General features: G+C 52.5%; 1 protein-coding gene across 1 annotated transcript in view; it reads right to left on the bottom strand.

The window, feature by feature from the left end:
* Positions 1-16385, bottom strand: part of NFASC (neurofascin) — a 193115-nt gene that overhangs the window by 18622 nt on the left and 158108 nt on the right. The window contains exons 22-27 of the mRNA XM_019649618.1: positions 15020-15142; positions 13777-13950; positions 11364-11378; positions 5920-6147; positions 2357-2473; positions 978-1130 (exon numbers count right to left, since the gene is read on the bottom strand). Coding sequence (XP_019505163.1) covers positions 978-1130; positions 2357-2473; positions 5920-6147; positions 11364-11378; positions 13777-13950; positions 15020-15142 — 810 coding nt within the window. The remainder of the gene's footprint in view (positions 1-977; positions 1131-2356; positions 2474-5919; positions 6148-11363; positions 11379-13776; positions 13951-15019; positions 15143-16385) is intronic.

Here is a 16385-nt window from a genome sequence, read left to right as displayed (position 1 = left end):
GTGTGTGTGTGTGTGTGTGTGTGTGTGTGTGTGTGTCTACTAATCTGCATCTGATTAGGACATCCCTGGGGACAGGGACTGGTCCTTTTCTCTCTGTCTCTTTCCCCCACTTCCCCCAAGCCCACCCTTACCCCCAGGGCTTAGCATACCACCTGCCTGTCTGATCTTAAAGATATACACAGACAAGCAAGTGCTCTCATGTCTGCAGGCTGCCAACTACCCTGCCTACCAGAGGTTTTTGAACTTTACACCTTTACTGACGGCCTGTTCTTCTGGCACAATGAAGATATTTCTCCATCTATAGCTGGAGCCCCTTTAGAGCCAGAACTATTCTAATACTGAAGAGCTTCCTCCTGTCCCCCAGCAAGACAAAGATCAATGGCTTTTAAACCACGGCAAACTTAGGACAAAATTTAGATCAAAACAAATCCCAAACAACTTGTGTAACACACTTTGAAATTTTTTAACATGTGACAGTGGCAAGACAGTGACATACATCCTGATCCTTTGTTTGGTTCCTGGGGAGATTTCTGGATCAAGGCCCTTGCTTGGATGACCCTATCCCCTGATCCCTCGGGCAGGAAGCAAGGGCCCCAGTGCCCATGGGGCAGGCTATATGCAACTCCAGCGGCCCCCAGACTCACCAGCAGAGGCCAAGCGTGCACATACACCAAGCCCTTCTGTTTCAAGCACAGCGTGGGGCTGGGCGGTCTCCTCATCCTCCTAAAATCCCTGTTTCCTTCTGACTCTCCATTTGCTCCCACAGGGTCAGAGTGAGGTTTTCTCTCCACTGTGCATGCATTTCTGGCTCCTCTGGTCTTCCTGGGAGCCGCAAATATAAAAGCTGAGACATACCATGCAAGGTGGGGAATGGGTGGGGAGGGGTCTTCTTTCCGAGAAGAGACAAGCAGGAAGCTGAGAATGAGAATGAAATGCCCCATGCTTGCAGGGGATGGCCAGGCCAGATCCCCTCTCACCTGTACTGGTCATAAAGGTGATGATGGTACTGCTGATGCCCTCGTTGTCCCGGGAATAAACTCGCAACGTGTATGTCATCCCGGGATAGAGGTCTGTCAGCTGTATAGGCTGGGCCTGAGCCTTAACAGGGACAGTTTTTTTCGTATGGTTGCCTGGGGAACAGAAACCTTAGTCAGCCTAGGGCCAGGCACAAGGAACTGCAAAGGCAATGCTTAGGTTCCTGCCATCTGTCAAAGGTCAAAGCATGGGGAAAGGGGCCAGGCCATCACACAGAGCAGGGGGTCACCAGACAGCTCCATCACCGGCCCTTCCACGTAATCTGACTCTTACATGATGGCCCTTCAGCTGAGGACACCGTTTCCTCTCCTTGCCACAGTCTTAGCAAGAAACATATTATGACCTACTTCCTTAAACTCTCAGGGTGTCAGCTAAATGCTGTTATGCTGAAGAGGGTCTGAGGGCCAGTTAGCATCCCTCATGATAACTGGAGGTGAGATGGAACCCTGCTTCTCATCTCTCACTGTGTGGAAAATTCGCATATCAGAAGAAGTGAGTGCCTGAGTGTCTGCAGGTGTAGGGTGAGCGGTGGTGGTGGGAAGCCGAAAGTGTACAGACCAAACTCGGGATTCCGGATTCCGTGGACGTGAATCCCCTCCGACCACAGAGAACTAAAGGAGTGTCTTTGTTCTTTCCTTGGAGATCTTTGGGTGGCCAGCCCAGCCGGGTTAGTTGGCTTACTTTCTTACAGCACATGCCAAAGACGCCTACATGCTGGGCCTGACCCCTCAGGAACAGAGGCCTTCACTGAGAGGAGGCAGATATCCTGACCATACTCTACAGCTTAACAGATCTGTACCTGTGGTCTCAAGATCCAGCAAAGTGTGAACAGCCCAGTTCAAGCCACCAGCTCTCTGAGACAAATGACTCTGGTCTGTGTCTCTGTCTGTGGCCACTGGTGTGCCTCGTGAGCAAAAGACCAGCTGTACCCCAAGTCTTAACCGGTCCCACCTGTCTAGTGGAGACATCAGAAAACATGGATTCTGGGTTAAGGAGATCCACGCAGAGGTGAGATCTGTCTCACCTGGGGGCTATTCGGAACCCTCATCCTGGGCAGGAAGTAGGCGGAGGGCCCCCTTACCCAGGCCCTCCCAGCACATACAACCCTGGACCTCACTAACGGCTGCAGAAGCCCCTTCCTTCTCCTTGAGCCTTTTCCTGCTCCTCACTGCCATCTGAGCGCATATTGATTTCATTAAGTCGTAATTAAGCCAGGCTAAAAGGCCTCTCTGAGCCTGGGGAAGCTCACAGGATCTCTTTAATGGCATCCACGCTACCCGCCGCCGCTGCCGCCACCACCACCCCGCACAGCAATGCTTACTGTCAATGTACTCAACCACAAAGTCAGTTCCGGGCCCGAAATTGTGCTTCCAGGTGACGTTGGCCCATTTACTGTTGGGGAGCACCGTGACATTCCATATGGACTGCTCGTCGGGGGCTGGTGGGCAGGTTAGAAGAGGAGTTAGTGGTGAGGAGGGAGGCAGCACTGGAGACAGACAGACAGACAAACACACATGGGCGGCCAGGAAAGGGTAGAGTCAGAAGTGGCTGTGCACAGGGCCCGACAGAATCCAAGCTGCAGCCTTGGTGGCCAGGCTAGAGGTCCCCATCCAGGTACGAGCAGGTGCAGTCCCGAGGACCCATACGTAAGGGAGGGCAGGAAACTGTCCACACAGGTAGGGTGGGAATGAAAGAGTGAGTTTTGAGCCATACCATTGGAGGCTCTAACCTAGGCTCACTCCTGTTTTAGATCCATCATGGATGTGACGGTGCTGTGAAAAGGGCCAGGCAAAAGCCCCGTGGGTTCAAGTGCAGAGGGGGAGGGGTGTGCCTCTTTCTCTCCAACTACAGATGTCCTGCAGGAAGGACAGAGGGTATCTTTCAAAGCCATTTGAAAGTCATGATGAGATTTGCAGGAAGGACAGCACCAAACATGGGAAAGCCTTTACAGGCTCCTGAAACTGGGGGAGAATGGTAACCAGACAGGTGACTCTGGCCTGAGGAGCCCCTGGGGTCATTCTTGGTCACTAAAGTCCTGGGTTATGTGGAAAATGGCCTCAGGTTGTCTAAGGGGACTTGAGGCCTAGAGCCCCAGGATCCCAAGGAGAGACAGGATGAACTCTTCCTCTCCCTCTCCTGGGCTGAGTGGGACCAAGATAACTCCTTCTAGACACCAGAAGAATCTTGTTTTGTTGGCTTCTTAGCACTATACTGTTGGAGGCTTGATCTCCGCGCAACACAGAAGACACTAATCATCTAGTTTCTATGATCTGAGAGCTACTTAATCAAAGCTACCATGCTGTCTGAAACCATAGCCTGTGGACAGAAGAATGACGCCAATCTTCAAACGTAATCCTTTTTCAGGAGTCCCAGCAGTCTGATACCCCATTTTCCAGCAAAGATTTCATAGCGGAGTACTAGCATGAGGCCTTGTATTTCAAAGACTTTACAAGTGTGGCTTCTGTATATTTTATTAGCATGCAAGGGGGCACTGTCACCAACTCACTTGTCAAAAATAAATGGGAGTATACTGGGGATGCAAGTATTCATTATCTGTTTGACATGTGACTGAGTCCGCAGGGCTGGGGAAGTGATTAAAGATCTGGTCCTCACTTCAAAGGATTGCCTTCTCTACTACAACCTCGTCAGTTTCCAGTTGCCCCAGGTGAGTATGACTTCTGTTAGGTAAGACACCAAGAAAGAGATCCCATTGATGGCACCATAGGGCATTCCTCCATGGGGGAGGGCAGAAAGTGGGCTTCACTTTATCTGCCAGATGTTTCCATTGTACTGGCTGCTTTTGACCACCCCACTGCCAGCTCTGTGGACTCTCATGGCTCTTGCTAGTGGGAATGAATTATGATTAGTCATGATTAGGGGACTTGAGTTTCCTCCTCTTCAGCTCTGGGCCCTGGAAATAGCCAGAGAATTTGGGTGTAAGCAATGTGGCGACCAATACAATATTGACCCAAATTTCACTGTCTTAAAGGTCAATGAGATTGGGGTACCATCATAAAAGGTCAAGTGATGGGAAACCAAAAGGATTTAAAGGTGGGAGTTGGAGGAAGGCATTGCCATATAGAGAGACCAAGATGACGACCACTGAAGCACTTAAAAGTTCCAAGAGAAGGACCGAGGAGGAGAGCTATCGAGTGCTATCACAACAAAAAGCGTAAGTGAAGTGGGGTGAGGATTGTCCTGCTGACTCCTAGAATGGGAGAATTAGGGAGACTCCCTTGAAATCTGAAAAAAACAAGACAAATAAAAGGTCCCATTTTACCTCAAAAAAAAAAAAAAGGAAACAGGAAACATATTGTTCTAAGATGAAAGACATGATAAAGATGAAAATTCATTTAAAAAGTCCTGAACATCAGAGCCATTCTGCTGCATTAAGGGAAGTGAGGATGTTTGAGGGGTGTCCCCAAGCTTTAAAGATAAGATCAGAGGCATGGCCAGGCCCTCCGCAGTGTCCCAGGCAGTTAGAAGTTGGGAGTGTTAGTCCATGGGGCTACTAGCCCACGTGGCAGCAAGGCCAATCCTTCCAGAGGGCAAGTCACTGCTGGGGAGCAAAGTCCACTCCCCTTCTTCAGTGTTTGTGCATCTTTTCCGTAAACGCAAAGCTTTCAAGTGGGGACACGAAGCCCGCTTTAATGCAAAAGATGTCTTACTGTGCGGTCCCAAAGAATACCCATCACCGAATGCGGGCGGGGTTTCTTCTCAGCCAACTTTTCCCTAATGTATATGCTGTTTAAGTTCTAGCTATCGCACCTTTAAAGCAAATCAGTGTTTTCAAGGTCTAAGGAGCATAAGGTCAGCTACGTACCCCTTGTCTCCCCTTATAGCTCACATCACACCATGTAACTGAATTAAAGGAAACACAGGTGGATCAGGCCTCCATCCTCCTTCAGGTGCTGAGAGAAGTGGGCAGGGTAGGAGACAGTGAGGCCTAGGAAGGTGAAGGGGCCGATAATTCTAGAGCTGCTGGAAGAGGGTTCTGGGTGCTCCCTGCCAGCCCTCGGGCATCATGCTGACTTTACAGCTGGCCTGTGGGCTCCACAAGCTGGAGGTCCTCCCCTCCATGGTAATAAGCGTGTTTGATGCTCGGCTCTTAGAAATATTGCTGTCTTCCCAAGGGGTCTCCTAATGCTGGAAAAACAGAGCTGCCTGGTCTGGCTGTGTGTAGGAACAGCGTATGTCCAGGCTCAGCAGGCCAGCTCTGGGATTGATTCTTACCAGGGGCCTCTAGAAAGGCTGCGATTTTCCCTCCATGTGTGCATCTGAGGGCGTGGGGAGTGTGACTGGGAAGAACAGGGCACTTTCGGCCATTATGGGACTCTGGAAATACTGTTTCCTGGAAACTGACTTTTTGAAAGTCTGTTTAAGTGTGACTTGCAGGGGGAGGGCGAGGAGCAGGGTTCTGGGAACAGAGCTGCTTGGCGTGGCCAGCCACACTGCATGCCTCAGCCCCGTGTGTTGCAACGCTGGATGCGACAAGGCTGGGGCAGGGAGCCTTCTCACGACAGTTGTCTGGCATCGGGCCCCTTGCCTTCCCCACACTATCCCCCTCCAGGATGCTCAATCCCGAGCTGACAGCTTGGGGAGCTGGAGGTAGCCCTACCATGCGGGGGGTCCTGCCTGAGGAGCGTGGCCCTCTGATAAAGGACAGGAATCTAAGGCTAGGACAAGCTGGATGGCGTAGCGGAGAACCATCCAAGGAGTGAGGTTGGGGGTACTCTGTGCCGCTAGGCTACCAGACTGAGAATCCAGTCCTGTGTGTTTCCAAAGTAGAAACACAGGGAGGTGGTGATCACCACCATCCCAGGCCCCTCCTGTCTGGGGAAGCCTGCTGGTGGAGGGACGGGGAGCATGGACAGTGGGCAGTACCAGATTCGTGTGTCTTAGTCCCGGTGGTGGGAGGACTCTCCACGGTGGTGGTGGTGGCGACAGTGGTTCTAGTAGTTGTGGCGACGGTGGTGGTGGCGATGGTGGTAGGTGCGACAGTTGGGATGATGGGGGCTGTTGTGGCTTCAGTGGTGGCAGCAGGGGCAGTAGCATCAGTGCTGCTCACAGTGCCCGTCGCACCCACCGTAGTCGGGGGCAACGTGGGAGGAGCTGAGAGGGAAATGTAAAACAGCCGAGTCTGGTTGGTTTGGCTGTCCCCAGCCTGGACACCCGGCCCCGCGTGCAAGACAGGCAGCCTGGTGACAAGATGGAGCTTAGTAATCAGCAGCCTCCCCAAGCATGATGGACTGGCTTGGACGGATCACAGTGAAAGGACACAACCATGGGACAGGAAGAGAATGAAGCCCTGTGTGTGTTTCATTTTCTTCTCATGGTCTGTGTGGCTCAAAGCATCCAGCATGCACCCAGCCAAGGAAGGGCAAGGATGAGAATGGGAAGCGACATGAACCGAACTGCTTGGACCCCAGGGATGACGACATGGGGTCCCGGGCCAAGTGCCACCCAGACACAAGTCAAGCAGCGCCACTTGGGTCCAGCCCTGGAGCCCCACCTGGGAGGTGGACAGGCGGCTGTGTCCCATCTTACGGGAAGTCTGCCATTCCCAACCATTCACCCTCCAATTACCCTTTCTCATGTCCGCTTGAGTTCTAACGCTGCCCAAACCCAAGGACAGAAAGAGAGCAATCTTTGTTGGGGAGCCTGCAACATGATTTTCCTGTCCCACCGCCACTGCTGACCACGTCCCCGTCCCCCGCCTCTCAGCTCTTGTTCACTCCTCTGCCTCTTCTCCTTTCTTTTCAGCTCAGTGATGGTCCTTCCTGCAATTGCCCCCAATCCACCCTGGATTGCAGTAACTGTCTTTCTCTGTAGGACATTTGGGGTCCAGGCACCCCAAGTCCTTCTCCTTAGGCACTAATGGAATCACAGCGTGGCCTATACCTCTACCCAGCCCACAGCAGACGTAGGAACCCCAGGACCAGAGTGAAGTACATGCTGGGCTTCTTTTGTTTGCATAAATCTTCAGAGGGGTTCAAATCTGTGCTAACTCTCACATCATCTTTCATCCAAAGCTAGCCTTCCACGTAGGTCAGCCCTTAGGGCTAAGTCTATGTGTGTGATGATGTTTCCATAAGCTCTCTTTCCTTCTATGAAGGGTCATGGAAGCCAACAAAGGGATGCCCTATTACTCTTTAGTTCCAATGCTCCTAAAGCTTGAGGGTATAGAAGAATGATAGGGCAAATCAGAGAGACAGAGCTGCCTCTCCTCCTTGCGCTATATCTCCTGTGATCTGATCACCTTCTACTTGCTAGTGTTAATGCTAATGGGGCAGTAGGTAGGGATGTTAAGGTATTAAGTAGATAACTCTAACTCCAAGGAATAGCGATGTCCTACCTTATCTCAAATCTCCAGAAGTTCAGGAAAAAAATATCCCCACCCACCAGAAGGAGGCCAGGGCAGGGAGGGAGCCAGAGAGAAAATTGCCAGAGAGCTTTTCTAAGGGGAGAATGAAGAGATCCTAAGCCTTCTCAATAAGCGCCAGACCAACAAAAACCCTTTCATTCTCCCCTGCCTCCAATATTACAAGTCCCCCACAGAGGAGGGACTGTTCCTGGGATCCCTGCTGCTTCTCTATTTGTAAGATCAGAGGCATTATTGGGCCCTGAGGGTGCTGACCACAGAAGTCATACAGGGCAGCTGACTCTGCCCCACACATTCCAGAGATTCCTGGGCGAGGTCAAAGCAGACAGCACTACATTCCCCAAGCCCCAGTCAACTCACAGACATCAGGAAGATGTGGGGGTATATGTGGTAGGGACAATCTCACTCTCATAGTCATTATTTCACAGATGTGTTCAGTCCAAGGTGGCCCCAGGGCTGGAAGGCTCAGGGCTACAAAAGCTCAGCATAGGGAATTCATCTATCCCACCTACTAAGACACACAGACAGACACACACATGGAAAACCTTGAGAGACCCACCAGACAAAGGTCAGCTCTCTTCCCAGGCCATGACCCCGGCAGCTCCTGTGGCCATGGACCCACCCGTTCCATGGACACACAACTCTTCTGTGCTGCTGGAAGGAACCTTGAGAGGCTATTTTGTCCAGCTGGGCCAAGACTGCTCGAATTTGTTTCCTTATCAATAAAGAATTTTCTAATTATGTCTGACAAATGCAGTGTTCACAGGGTCTCCCTTTGCTATAATTATTTAAAAGGTGTCATAAAAAAAACTTTAAAAACCCTCTCTTTTAACTTAAATCATCTCACTCTGAGTAGCGCAGACCTGGGCTTCCCTTCCTACACATACTAGTGAGGTTACATTTCCCAAGCCCCCTGAGTCAATGTCAACTTTCCCCAAAGCTATCCATTCTCACGTGCCCTTTGGTTCTTGTACAAGCAGAGACACACATGCACACACTCATAGGCAGGCTTGCACTGTGTCTCTGCGTGTCCCAGCGAGCAGCAGCCTTTGACACCGAGATGCTGGGTTAGAGCAAGTTCTTCCCGGGCCTGCTGGTCAGACAAGAAGGACAAATAACTTGAAGATGCTTCCACACAGTCTTGTCCCCTCCCTCTGATGGTCCCTTCTGCCGCGAGACTGGAAGGAAGCGATTCTCTCTGATGCTGGCGACCTAGGTGCTTTTCCCAGGTGCTTGGGTCCAACAGTGTTAGGGTATTAGTGGGAAGGGACTAAGAGGGAAGTGACAGCAAAGAAACTGCTTGCTTCCCAGGCATCACTGGAGTCACCTTGGAAGATGCAGCCTTAGCTGGCGGAGGTCCCAGCTGGCAAATCATCATCCTCTCTGAACACTCAGTAACTGTGTCTCATGTCCCATGGCTGTACAGGGCCGGAGACACAGGGGGCGCAGAGGCTCCAAGGGAAGGCACACAAGGGTCAGTCAGATGAGTGTCTTGTTAGAGGTGCGTATAGGGAGGAGGGGAAAGTGCCCAGTGCTCAGGTTGAAGGGGGTTCAGGTGATTTCATGCCCTGGGGCAGGGTTGGGGTGTAAGTAGGGCCTATAGACAGAGTGGCCCCCAGGCTGGGCAGGCTGTGCTAGGATATCACCCCCAGCCACAGCAGGAACCAAAGGGCCGGAGAGCCACTGCAGGAAGCGACTACCTAATGAGCAGCCTAACACACACTGGAGGGCACCCTGGCCAGGCCAATGGTTTTCCACCAGTTTCAGGAACACCACAGAAGAGATGGAGAAAACTGCGAAGAGCAGACACACACGCATCTTAGTCATCTTTCTGAGCCCAGAACCTGCCACGGAGCTGCCTACCGAACACTCACAGATCTGAGCTGAGTCAAAGATGAGGACAGCAGTTTCCAGACATTTCCAGGTGGAAGGTTCAGTCCAAAAACGCCCACATGGTGCACGGACCACCCTGGCCAAATCACAGATGGCCAGGGCAGATGGGCAGCAGTCCTAAGAGACAGCACGTATGGGTGCACAACAGGGATCATTTTCACCAGGTGACATACAAACAGATCGGTTTGGGGAAGAAACATCCAGGTTTGGGGAGGATGAGAGGGAAGGAAGTAGTGGGCCAGATGCCAGGCCCACAGCACACACGGAGAACCTGGGCTCCATCGCCCGCCACCTGCAGGTTGTACAGGAGGCTCTCAGGCATTTAAATCCGAGAACAGCTGATGTTCTCAGCACATCTCATGACGAAGAAGTGCCGTGTGACTCTACCACCACATCCCGTGGAAGCTGGAGCCTAGGCAACACATGTGACTGAGGGACAGAGCCCCTGCACTCACTCTGCATACTCTGATGAGCTTGGATCTTTTCTAGACAGGAAGTACGAAGTGGGGTGTTTCGAATTACACGCATCTCCCTGGCAACTGCCACTCAAGAGAGGGGCGGCATAGACTGGCAGGGATGCCCACTGAGCAAGGCAGCCTGGGAGCTGCTTGGCCAGTGAGTTTCTAGCTGATTCTGCTTGTGCCCTCCTTGTGTCTTCTCCCCATCTATCTTCACTAAGCCTGCTCAGGCTACTATTAGCACCTTCTGTACCAGTCCCAGAAGACCCCTCTTCAAACTTGAATCAGGGAGTCAGGGCAATAACTCCCAGAGTGCAAGGATGGCTGTCTTCCCAGTCCCCGGGCCCAGGACATCTATCTCATCTACCTCAGCTGAGGTGTTTGGGTCCTGCGGGGAGGTACTGGGTCCCACCAGCTTGGGTTACTGGGGGGCGGGGGGTGGAGACAGCTAGGGCAGAGGAGGAGAATGGCAGCATACCATCCACGGATTTGGCTGACAAAACAAATACAAGCTGATGGAAGCAGAGTGTGCAACAGAAATGTAATCAACCTAAAATGGGGTAGGGGGTAAATGAGTGAAGGTGGGCCAGAAATCATATCAGGCAAGGTGGCATCCTCTTCATAAGCCAACCCTCAGATTCCTCTCCTAGTTCTCGGTTCTCCCCCACTGCCTAGAGCCTAAGAAGGCTCTGGGGACCCTGTCCCCATAACCTTTGCTCTGTCAAGGAAAGGAAAGGAACCCCGGGGACCCCTGCCTAGTTTCTCTGGCTTGAGGACAGGCCTTCTGTGGTCAAGTGCCCTTTGATGTTCCTCCAGTGCACAAATGAGGACTCGAGAGGAGGAACTTGGTTAGCAGCTTGTCTTCTAAGCTGAGCCCTGCCTGCCCAACTCTTCACTTCTGTGTATCAGCCCCCGCCAGGCCCCGAGAGTGGAAACTGTTTTTAACGCTCAAGACTGAGAATCTGGGTCTCTAAAGGGTGAAGGGACAGTCAGCCCATGGCACCCACCGAGACTCCAGGTCCTGGAACACCTGACCCTACCCAAGGACATGCTCACGCGTTCTCACTGACCAGAACACATGGTGGACGGCAGAGCTGGTGCCGGGCCCCATGCAGCATGCAAGGCCAGCATGCAGAGCGTGCTCACCCACAGGTCGCCCTTTCAGGGGATGGCAGCCTGACCAGGAGACAGGAGCCAGCTGTGCCCGTCGTGGTCCAGCATTCTTTCTCGGGGCCCAGCTGGTCACCCAAAGGCTCTGCACCCTGTCTCTGTGCTCTAAGGTGGTTCAAGGAAGTAATCACTCAGCTTCAGAAAAAGTTGCAGCTCCAGAGACCAGGCTTGGAGCCCATGTGTGTGGGGACCCTTCAAAGCCATCCTCCTTCTCAGCTGGCGGCAAATAATAAGTGGAGGGAGGAGACTGTGATTCTGGCCCCATCCTCTGCACACATCCTCCTTGACAGTCTGGGTTCCCAACCACTGAAAGGGGAGTCTGGAGCATGCTTTCATCCCGAGCCTGTCCCTCCTCCTTGGCTTTGGCTGGGCTCCACCTGCATCATCCCATGCCATGCCCGTTACCTCTGCTGCTGGTACGGTACCTGCGGTTGGAGTGGCTTCAGAACACAGCACCCAAGATGGCCAGAGAGAGGGAGAAAGGGTGAGAGAGGGAAGAGAAAACAGAACACAGGTGAAACCACAGGGCAAGTAAGCAGAGAAGGTTCTGGCTCAAACCTGACCCAGACGGTATGGCCAGGTGCAGGCCACAGCCCTGAGGATGCCAGCTGGTGTTTGGGATTCATGTTCAACTCCACTGGGGTTTGATTTGTTCCGACAGAAAACTTGCCACTTGGGTCTTGGAGGCCTTTCAAACACCCTGATTCTACCTCTACTGAAGGCCTATCGTCCAAGAGGTGGCAGCAGACAGACCACCTAGCGTGCTGTTCCTAGGTCTTTCCTCCTGGCTGGGCTGACCTTTATGAAGCAGGCTGGGTGGCCCTCCGTGATGCCAGGAATTGAGGGCATAAGGTGTAGGTGGTGTGGGAGGTGACCAACCTGTCAAAAGAATGGTTCCTGTATCTTTGGGGGAAGATGTTGGATAGCGTTGCGGTGGATGAGAGATGAGAACGTATTTGGCTAAACCCTGCCCACGCGCTGCCAGCCTTGGAAGACCTGGGGGCTGTGACAGACTGGAGCCCTGAGCCTTTGTCCTGTTCTGCTGCCCCAGTTCTTTCCCACCAGTTGTATTTTATGAAATAAGAAACCCAACTGTGGCCTGAGCCCTAAAGGAATTCCTGAATTTGCTGCAAATCCCTAAGCTGAGAAGCAAGTCTCTGTGCTCTTGTGGCCTAGGGCTACAGAACTTCCCCTGTGGTGGTCACTGGGGCTGGACAATGGGGCTTTGTTTATCTGATGTTCTATACTGGGGTGGGAAAAGAGGTTCTCTTTATATATCCTTATACAGATAAGAAATCAAGAAAGTGCACCATCCCCAGTCTAGGAGGCCCTTGATAATAGGCATATGTCAGGCAAGTACCCAAAGTCCCCCAACCCTAATAAACTAGGGTTGGATGGGCAAACTAGGGGGAGAGCTTATTGTGTGATTCGCAGGACCAGAGAGGGCTGCAGAAAGGACTGTCAGCCTTTCTCCAGTTTCTGCCAGGCCCCTCTTGTACTTCTGTTTCTGCCAGCACCCCTTGCCTCAGTGCTGGCCTGCTGGCTAAGGAGGTAGGGGCTGGAGAGGGATGCAGGGCTGCTTATGAAGCTGAACTGGGAGCTTGGGGGTAAGGCAGCAGAGGCAGCAGGGCCCGGCAGGGAGCACTGATGCTGCCTGCGTTGGGGTAAGGGTGCTCAGGAGGTCTGATCCAGGGCAGGCTCAGGCCACTGACCTCAGCCTTCTGGGGAAAGCACTCGACACAGTAAACCTGTGTCGTAAAGGGTCCCTCCTTACATCACCTTTACTTTGAGGACTTCCCTCGCAGAATCAGTCCCCTCCTCTGCACAACCACTGCACCTTCCTCAGCTAAACATTCTTCCTTTACTTAAATTGCAATTAGATATTCTTGTGGACGTCTCCCTTTCTGGACTGTGTGAGCTTGTTACCTATGTATCCCTTGGTTTTTGGAAGTGTCTGGCACCTCACATTGTGGGTACTCAAGAAATGGCTGTTGAATAGACCACTGTACCTCTGGAGAGGCAGCAGGGTCTCTCCTCTTTCATAGGGGAGCTGTCCATACCAAGGCTTCTATAGTCTTGAGCCCCTGAGGTTTCTGGAAGCCGGCATGCAGGTGGGCCCAGAGCCCCCTCTAGTGGCGTTCTCATGAAGGTGCAGCTGCTGTGGGGAGGGCTACGCTGCTGGAAGACGCCAGGACCCGGAAAACGAATCCATTTGCTCTTTGTGAAGCTGGTTTGGCAAATGGCGGTTTCCCAACTCCCCTTCCTCTCCACAACCTGACAACTCATCTAATTCAGGCTGCAAGGAGGGACTACATCAATTCATGATCCGGGCAAGTAGCTTCAATTAAGGCTGTTTCCCCACCCTCTTTGGCCCCATGTGCCCTTGGAAAAAGAAGGGATGTCCCCAGAGCCCGCATGGGGCACTTTCAATATTCCTGCCTCCCTCAGTCGGTGAGCACTTTCACTATTCTTTGGAGTTCATTAGCATATTTACTTATAACACACTTTTCCCCATCTTCTCATCACCGCTCTGGACTCACGCTCTCTTCCTTATCCCCCACCAGAAGGAAAGATGACAGATGTTAAGTAGCTGAGCAAGTCAAGTCCAAGTCAGACCCAGGTCTGATGGCAACCGTCTAAGGAGACCTGAGTTTTCCTGATTCATGGCCAGCACCTACCTGTCAGCATGCAAGAAGGGGGTCTCTGCTTGGAGGGCGGGAGGAGCCCCATTTCCTCTCCATGCCAGCAGGCTGGGCAGCCAGAGGCCAGGTCAGTGTTTCCCTGGACATCTGAATTAGCGGGGACCTGTCACCCCTGAGGCTGCTGCAATGCACCTACCTTCATTCGGGGGTGCTGGCGACTCCTCCGTGACAGCTTCGCCAGCGCCCACCTGCGTCCTGGCACTCAGGGTGAAGCGGTAGCGCGACACGGGGTCTGCTCTTTGCACCGTGAACTTGGTCTGATTGGGAGAGAAGTTCTCCACCATCTGCTTTCCTACTTTGGTTCCATTAACTGGGGAGAGATAGGTAAGTGGAAATGAATGTTAGCAACGTTGACCATGGTGGGTTATAGAATCTGCAGCTGGAGCGGGGACGCCTTCCTGACTCTGCTGAAAAGGGATGCAGCAGAACCTGTCCCGTGTGCTTGAAGACTTGGGGGATGGGAGACTTGGCTTAAAGATGGAGTGAGGGGCAAGAACTTTCAGGCTCTCTGATGCTACACCAGGGTTCATGCTTTTTCACTGGTTTTGTGATCTCTAGCTCGCTGCAACGTTATGAGGCTAATTTGGAAAGACTCAGTTTATAATCCCTAAGCCTTTTCAATAAGGACAAAACTTTTGAGTTCCTTTCTTCCTTTCAAACAGAACTAGGGCAAACCCACTAGTGTTTGATGGCTAATGTCTCCTTTGTAAAAGGCCTATTCAGTGTACTTCAAAGGGGGAAGGTCAGCTCCAGAAACCAATCTGGAATAGCACACAAGCACACAGTTGGTATTAAAATCGTTAACACTAACACCAGGCCCTTTGAGCTTCCCAGTGAGGTACATCACCACCTACTTTAGAAGGCGTAACATTTCTCTAATGTGATGACATTCCTGTCCCGACAAAGCAGAACTCCTCAGGTGAGGTCTTCCTGACCCAGGCTCCCGTGGGTCACTCCAAGTTCTCGGCAGCTCTACATACAGCGAGCTGCCTTACCATAAATGACGCCTTGTTAAGGTGTCCCCAAGTGTTGTGTGGATTCCTGTGCAGGTGCTGTCTACCTCATCCAATGAATGTTCCATCAGGTAAGGAACTCTCTCTCCTAGACCGGTAGGTGTTGGAGACTATAAGAACCCTGAGCGCGGGTGCTAACTCCCTCTTTGGGCCAGAAATTCCCTTTGTCTCACCAGAAGCTCCCTGCAGGAGGAGCTGTCAGGAAAGCAAGGACTGGGTCTCATGTGTACCCCCTAATCCTGGCCCCTCCATCCCTCCACAATGCCCTCTGCACCACAGGCTTTCTACCTTGGTTCCTTAGGATAAGTGGTGAGAATGGGGTTTCTGCTTCCCAGATTATCTAAGAGAAAGCAGGGCAGAACGTACAGGCCACGTATCTGAGAGAATATCCAATCAGGATCCCATTGGGGTGTTCCGGATGGTCCCATTCCAGGTTGATTATCTCCAGGTTGGGCTGCCGGACTCGGAAACGCCTGGGGGCACTGGGTACTTGGGGAAGGAGGAGAGAGTGGGGAGATGACGGGGAGAGGGAGTGGGCAGGATGAGGAAAACACAAAAAACAAAGCACAAGTATGAAGGCATTGACCTTGGGCAACCCCCACGCTGGACTGCTGCTAAGCCAGAGCCCATTCATTCGTCCATCTTGGATGGTGTTTCCCCTGGTTAAGGATAAACATGGCTCAGCCTGTTTAAATGGAAGAAGTAAATCAAGTGTTCCTTTAGCAACTACCCTGGATTCGGCACATGTTAAGCTCTGATCCTGCAAAGACACCTCAAGGGGAACAGAGCCAGTCCCAGGGAGGGAACCAACGACTGTTTCCTACAGAGGCTGCAGCTCCAGATCCTCAGACGAGGATTCTCACCACCAGGTCCAGGCAGCAGGCCCAGGCCTCCAAGCTGAGGATGCTGGGTTCAGGGGGAGCAGAAAGAAAGCCAAGATGACGCACGTGCACCGGGCATGAGCAGTGAGGGCGGTGGGGAGAGGCTGATGGTGAAAACCAAAACAAAGGGGAGGGAAAGACAGGAATAAAGAAAACAGGAGGGAAGAACAGAGGAGAGGAGAGAGGAGGAAGAAGAAAAATGGGGAAAATAACAGTTAAGAAGGGAGGGAGGAGAAACACAAGTGGGCGAAGCAAGTGCCAAGCTGATAAGAGATGAGCTGGTACTTTGCAGGTGTCTGCCTCCCAGGACCAGGGCAACTGTGAACCTGCAGAAGGCAGGTGCCCCTCTGCAGCGCCCCTGTACCCACGGCCGACCATCTCAGCGAAAGCTTCTTGACTGCACTGGTGAGAGAGCTCTGTAGGTCCTTGCTGCTGGTAAACAGACCAGTTTCCTTTAGGCGGTCAAGGTGCTTCAGCCTCAGGAGGTGGCGGGCAGCCCAGGCTCCCGCTGTGCCCTGGGGGTCAGTCTGCGAAGCCCATCTGGAATAATGCCATCAGACCACACAGGTCTTCTATTGAGGTACAGTCTCCTGTCAGGCCAGGCCACCTAGGTGACGGAGTGCTCTGTGGGAATGGTGGGAGCTGCTTAGCTCATAGGTCATCAACTCGAGGTCATGCAGAGGTCAACTTGTGCTGTCTGTGCGGAGCCACACTGGAGCTGCTCCAGGCCCACCTGGATGTCTACCCTTGTCCTGCCCGCCCCCGGAAGAGCTGCAGGTCACACCTACCTCCTTCTGGGGTGGTGAACTCCTTGGTTTCACTGCGAGGCCCATCGCCTCTCCCATTGACCA

This window comes from Hipposideros armiger, unplaced genomic scaffold (genome assembly GCF_001890085.2).
Source record: "Hipposideros armiger isolate ML-2016 unplaced genomic scaffold, ASM189008v1 scaffold_134, whole genome shotgun sequence".
NCBI lineage: Eukaryota > Metazoa > Chordata > Mammalia > Chiroptera > Hipposideridae > Hipposideros > Hipposideros armiger.
Note: the sequence above shows the minus strand (reverse complement) of the source record. Positions and strands in the feature narration are given on the sequence as shown.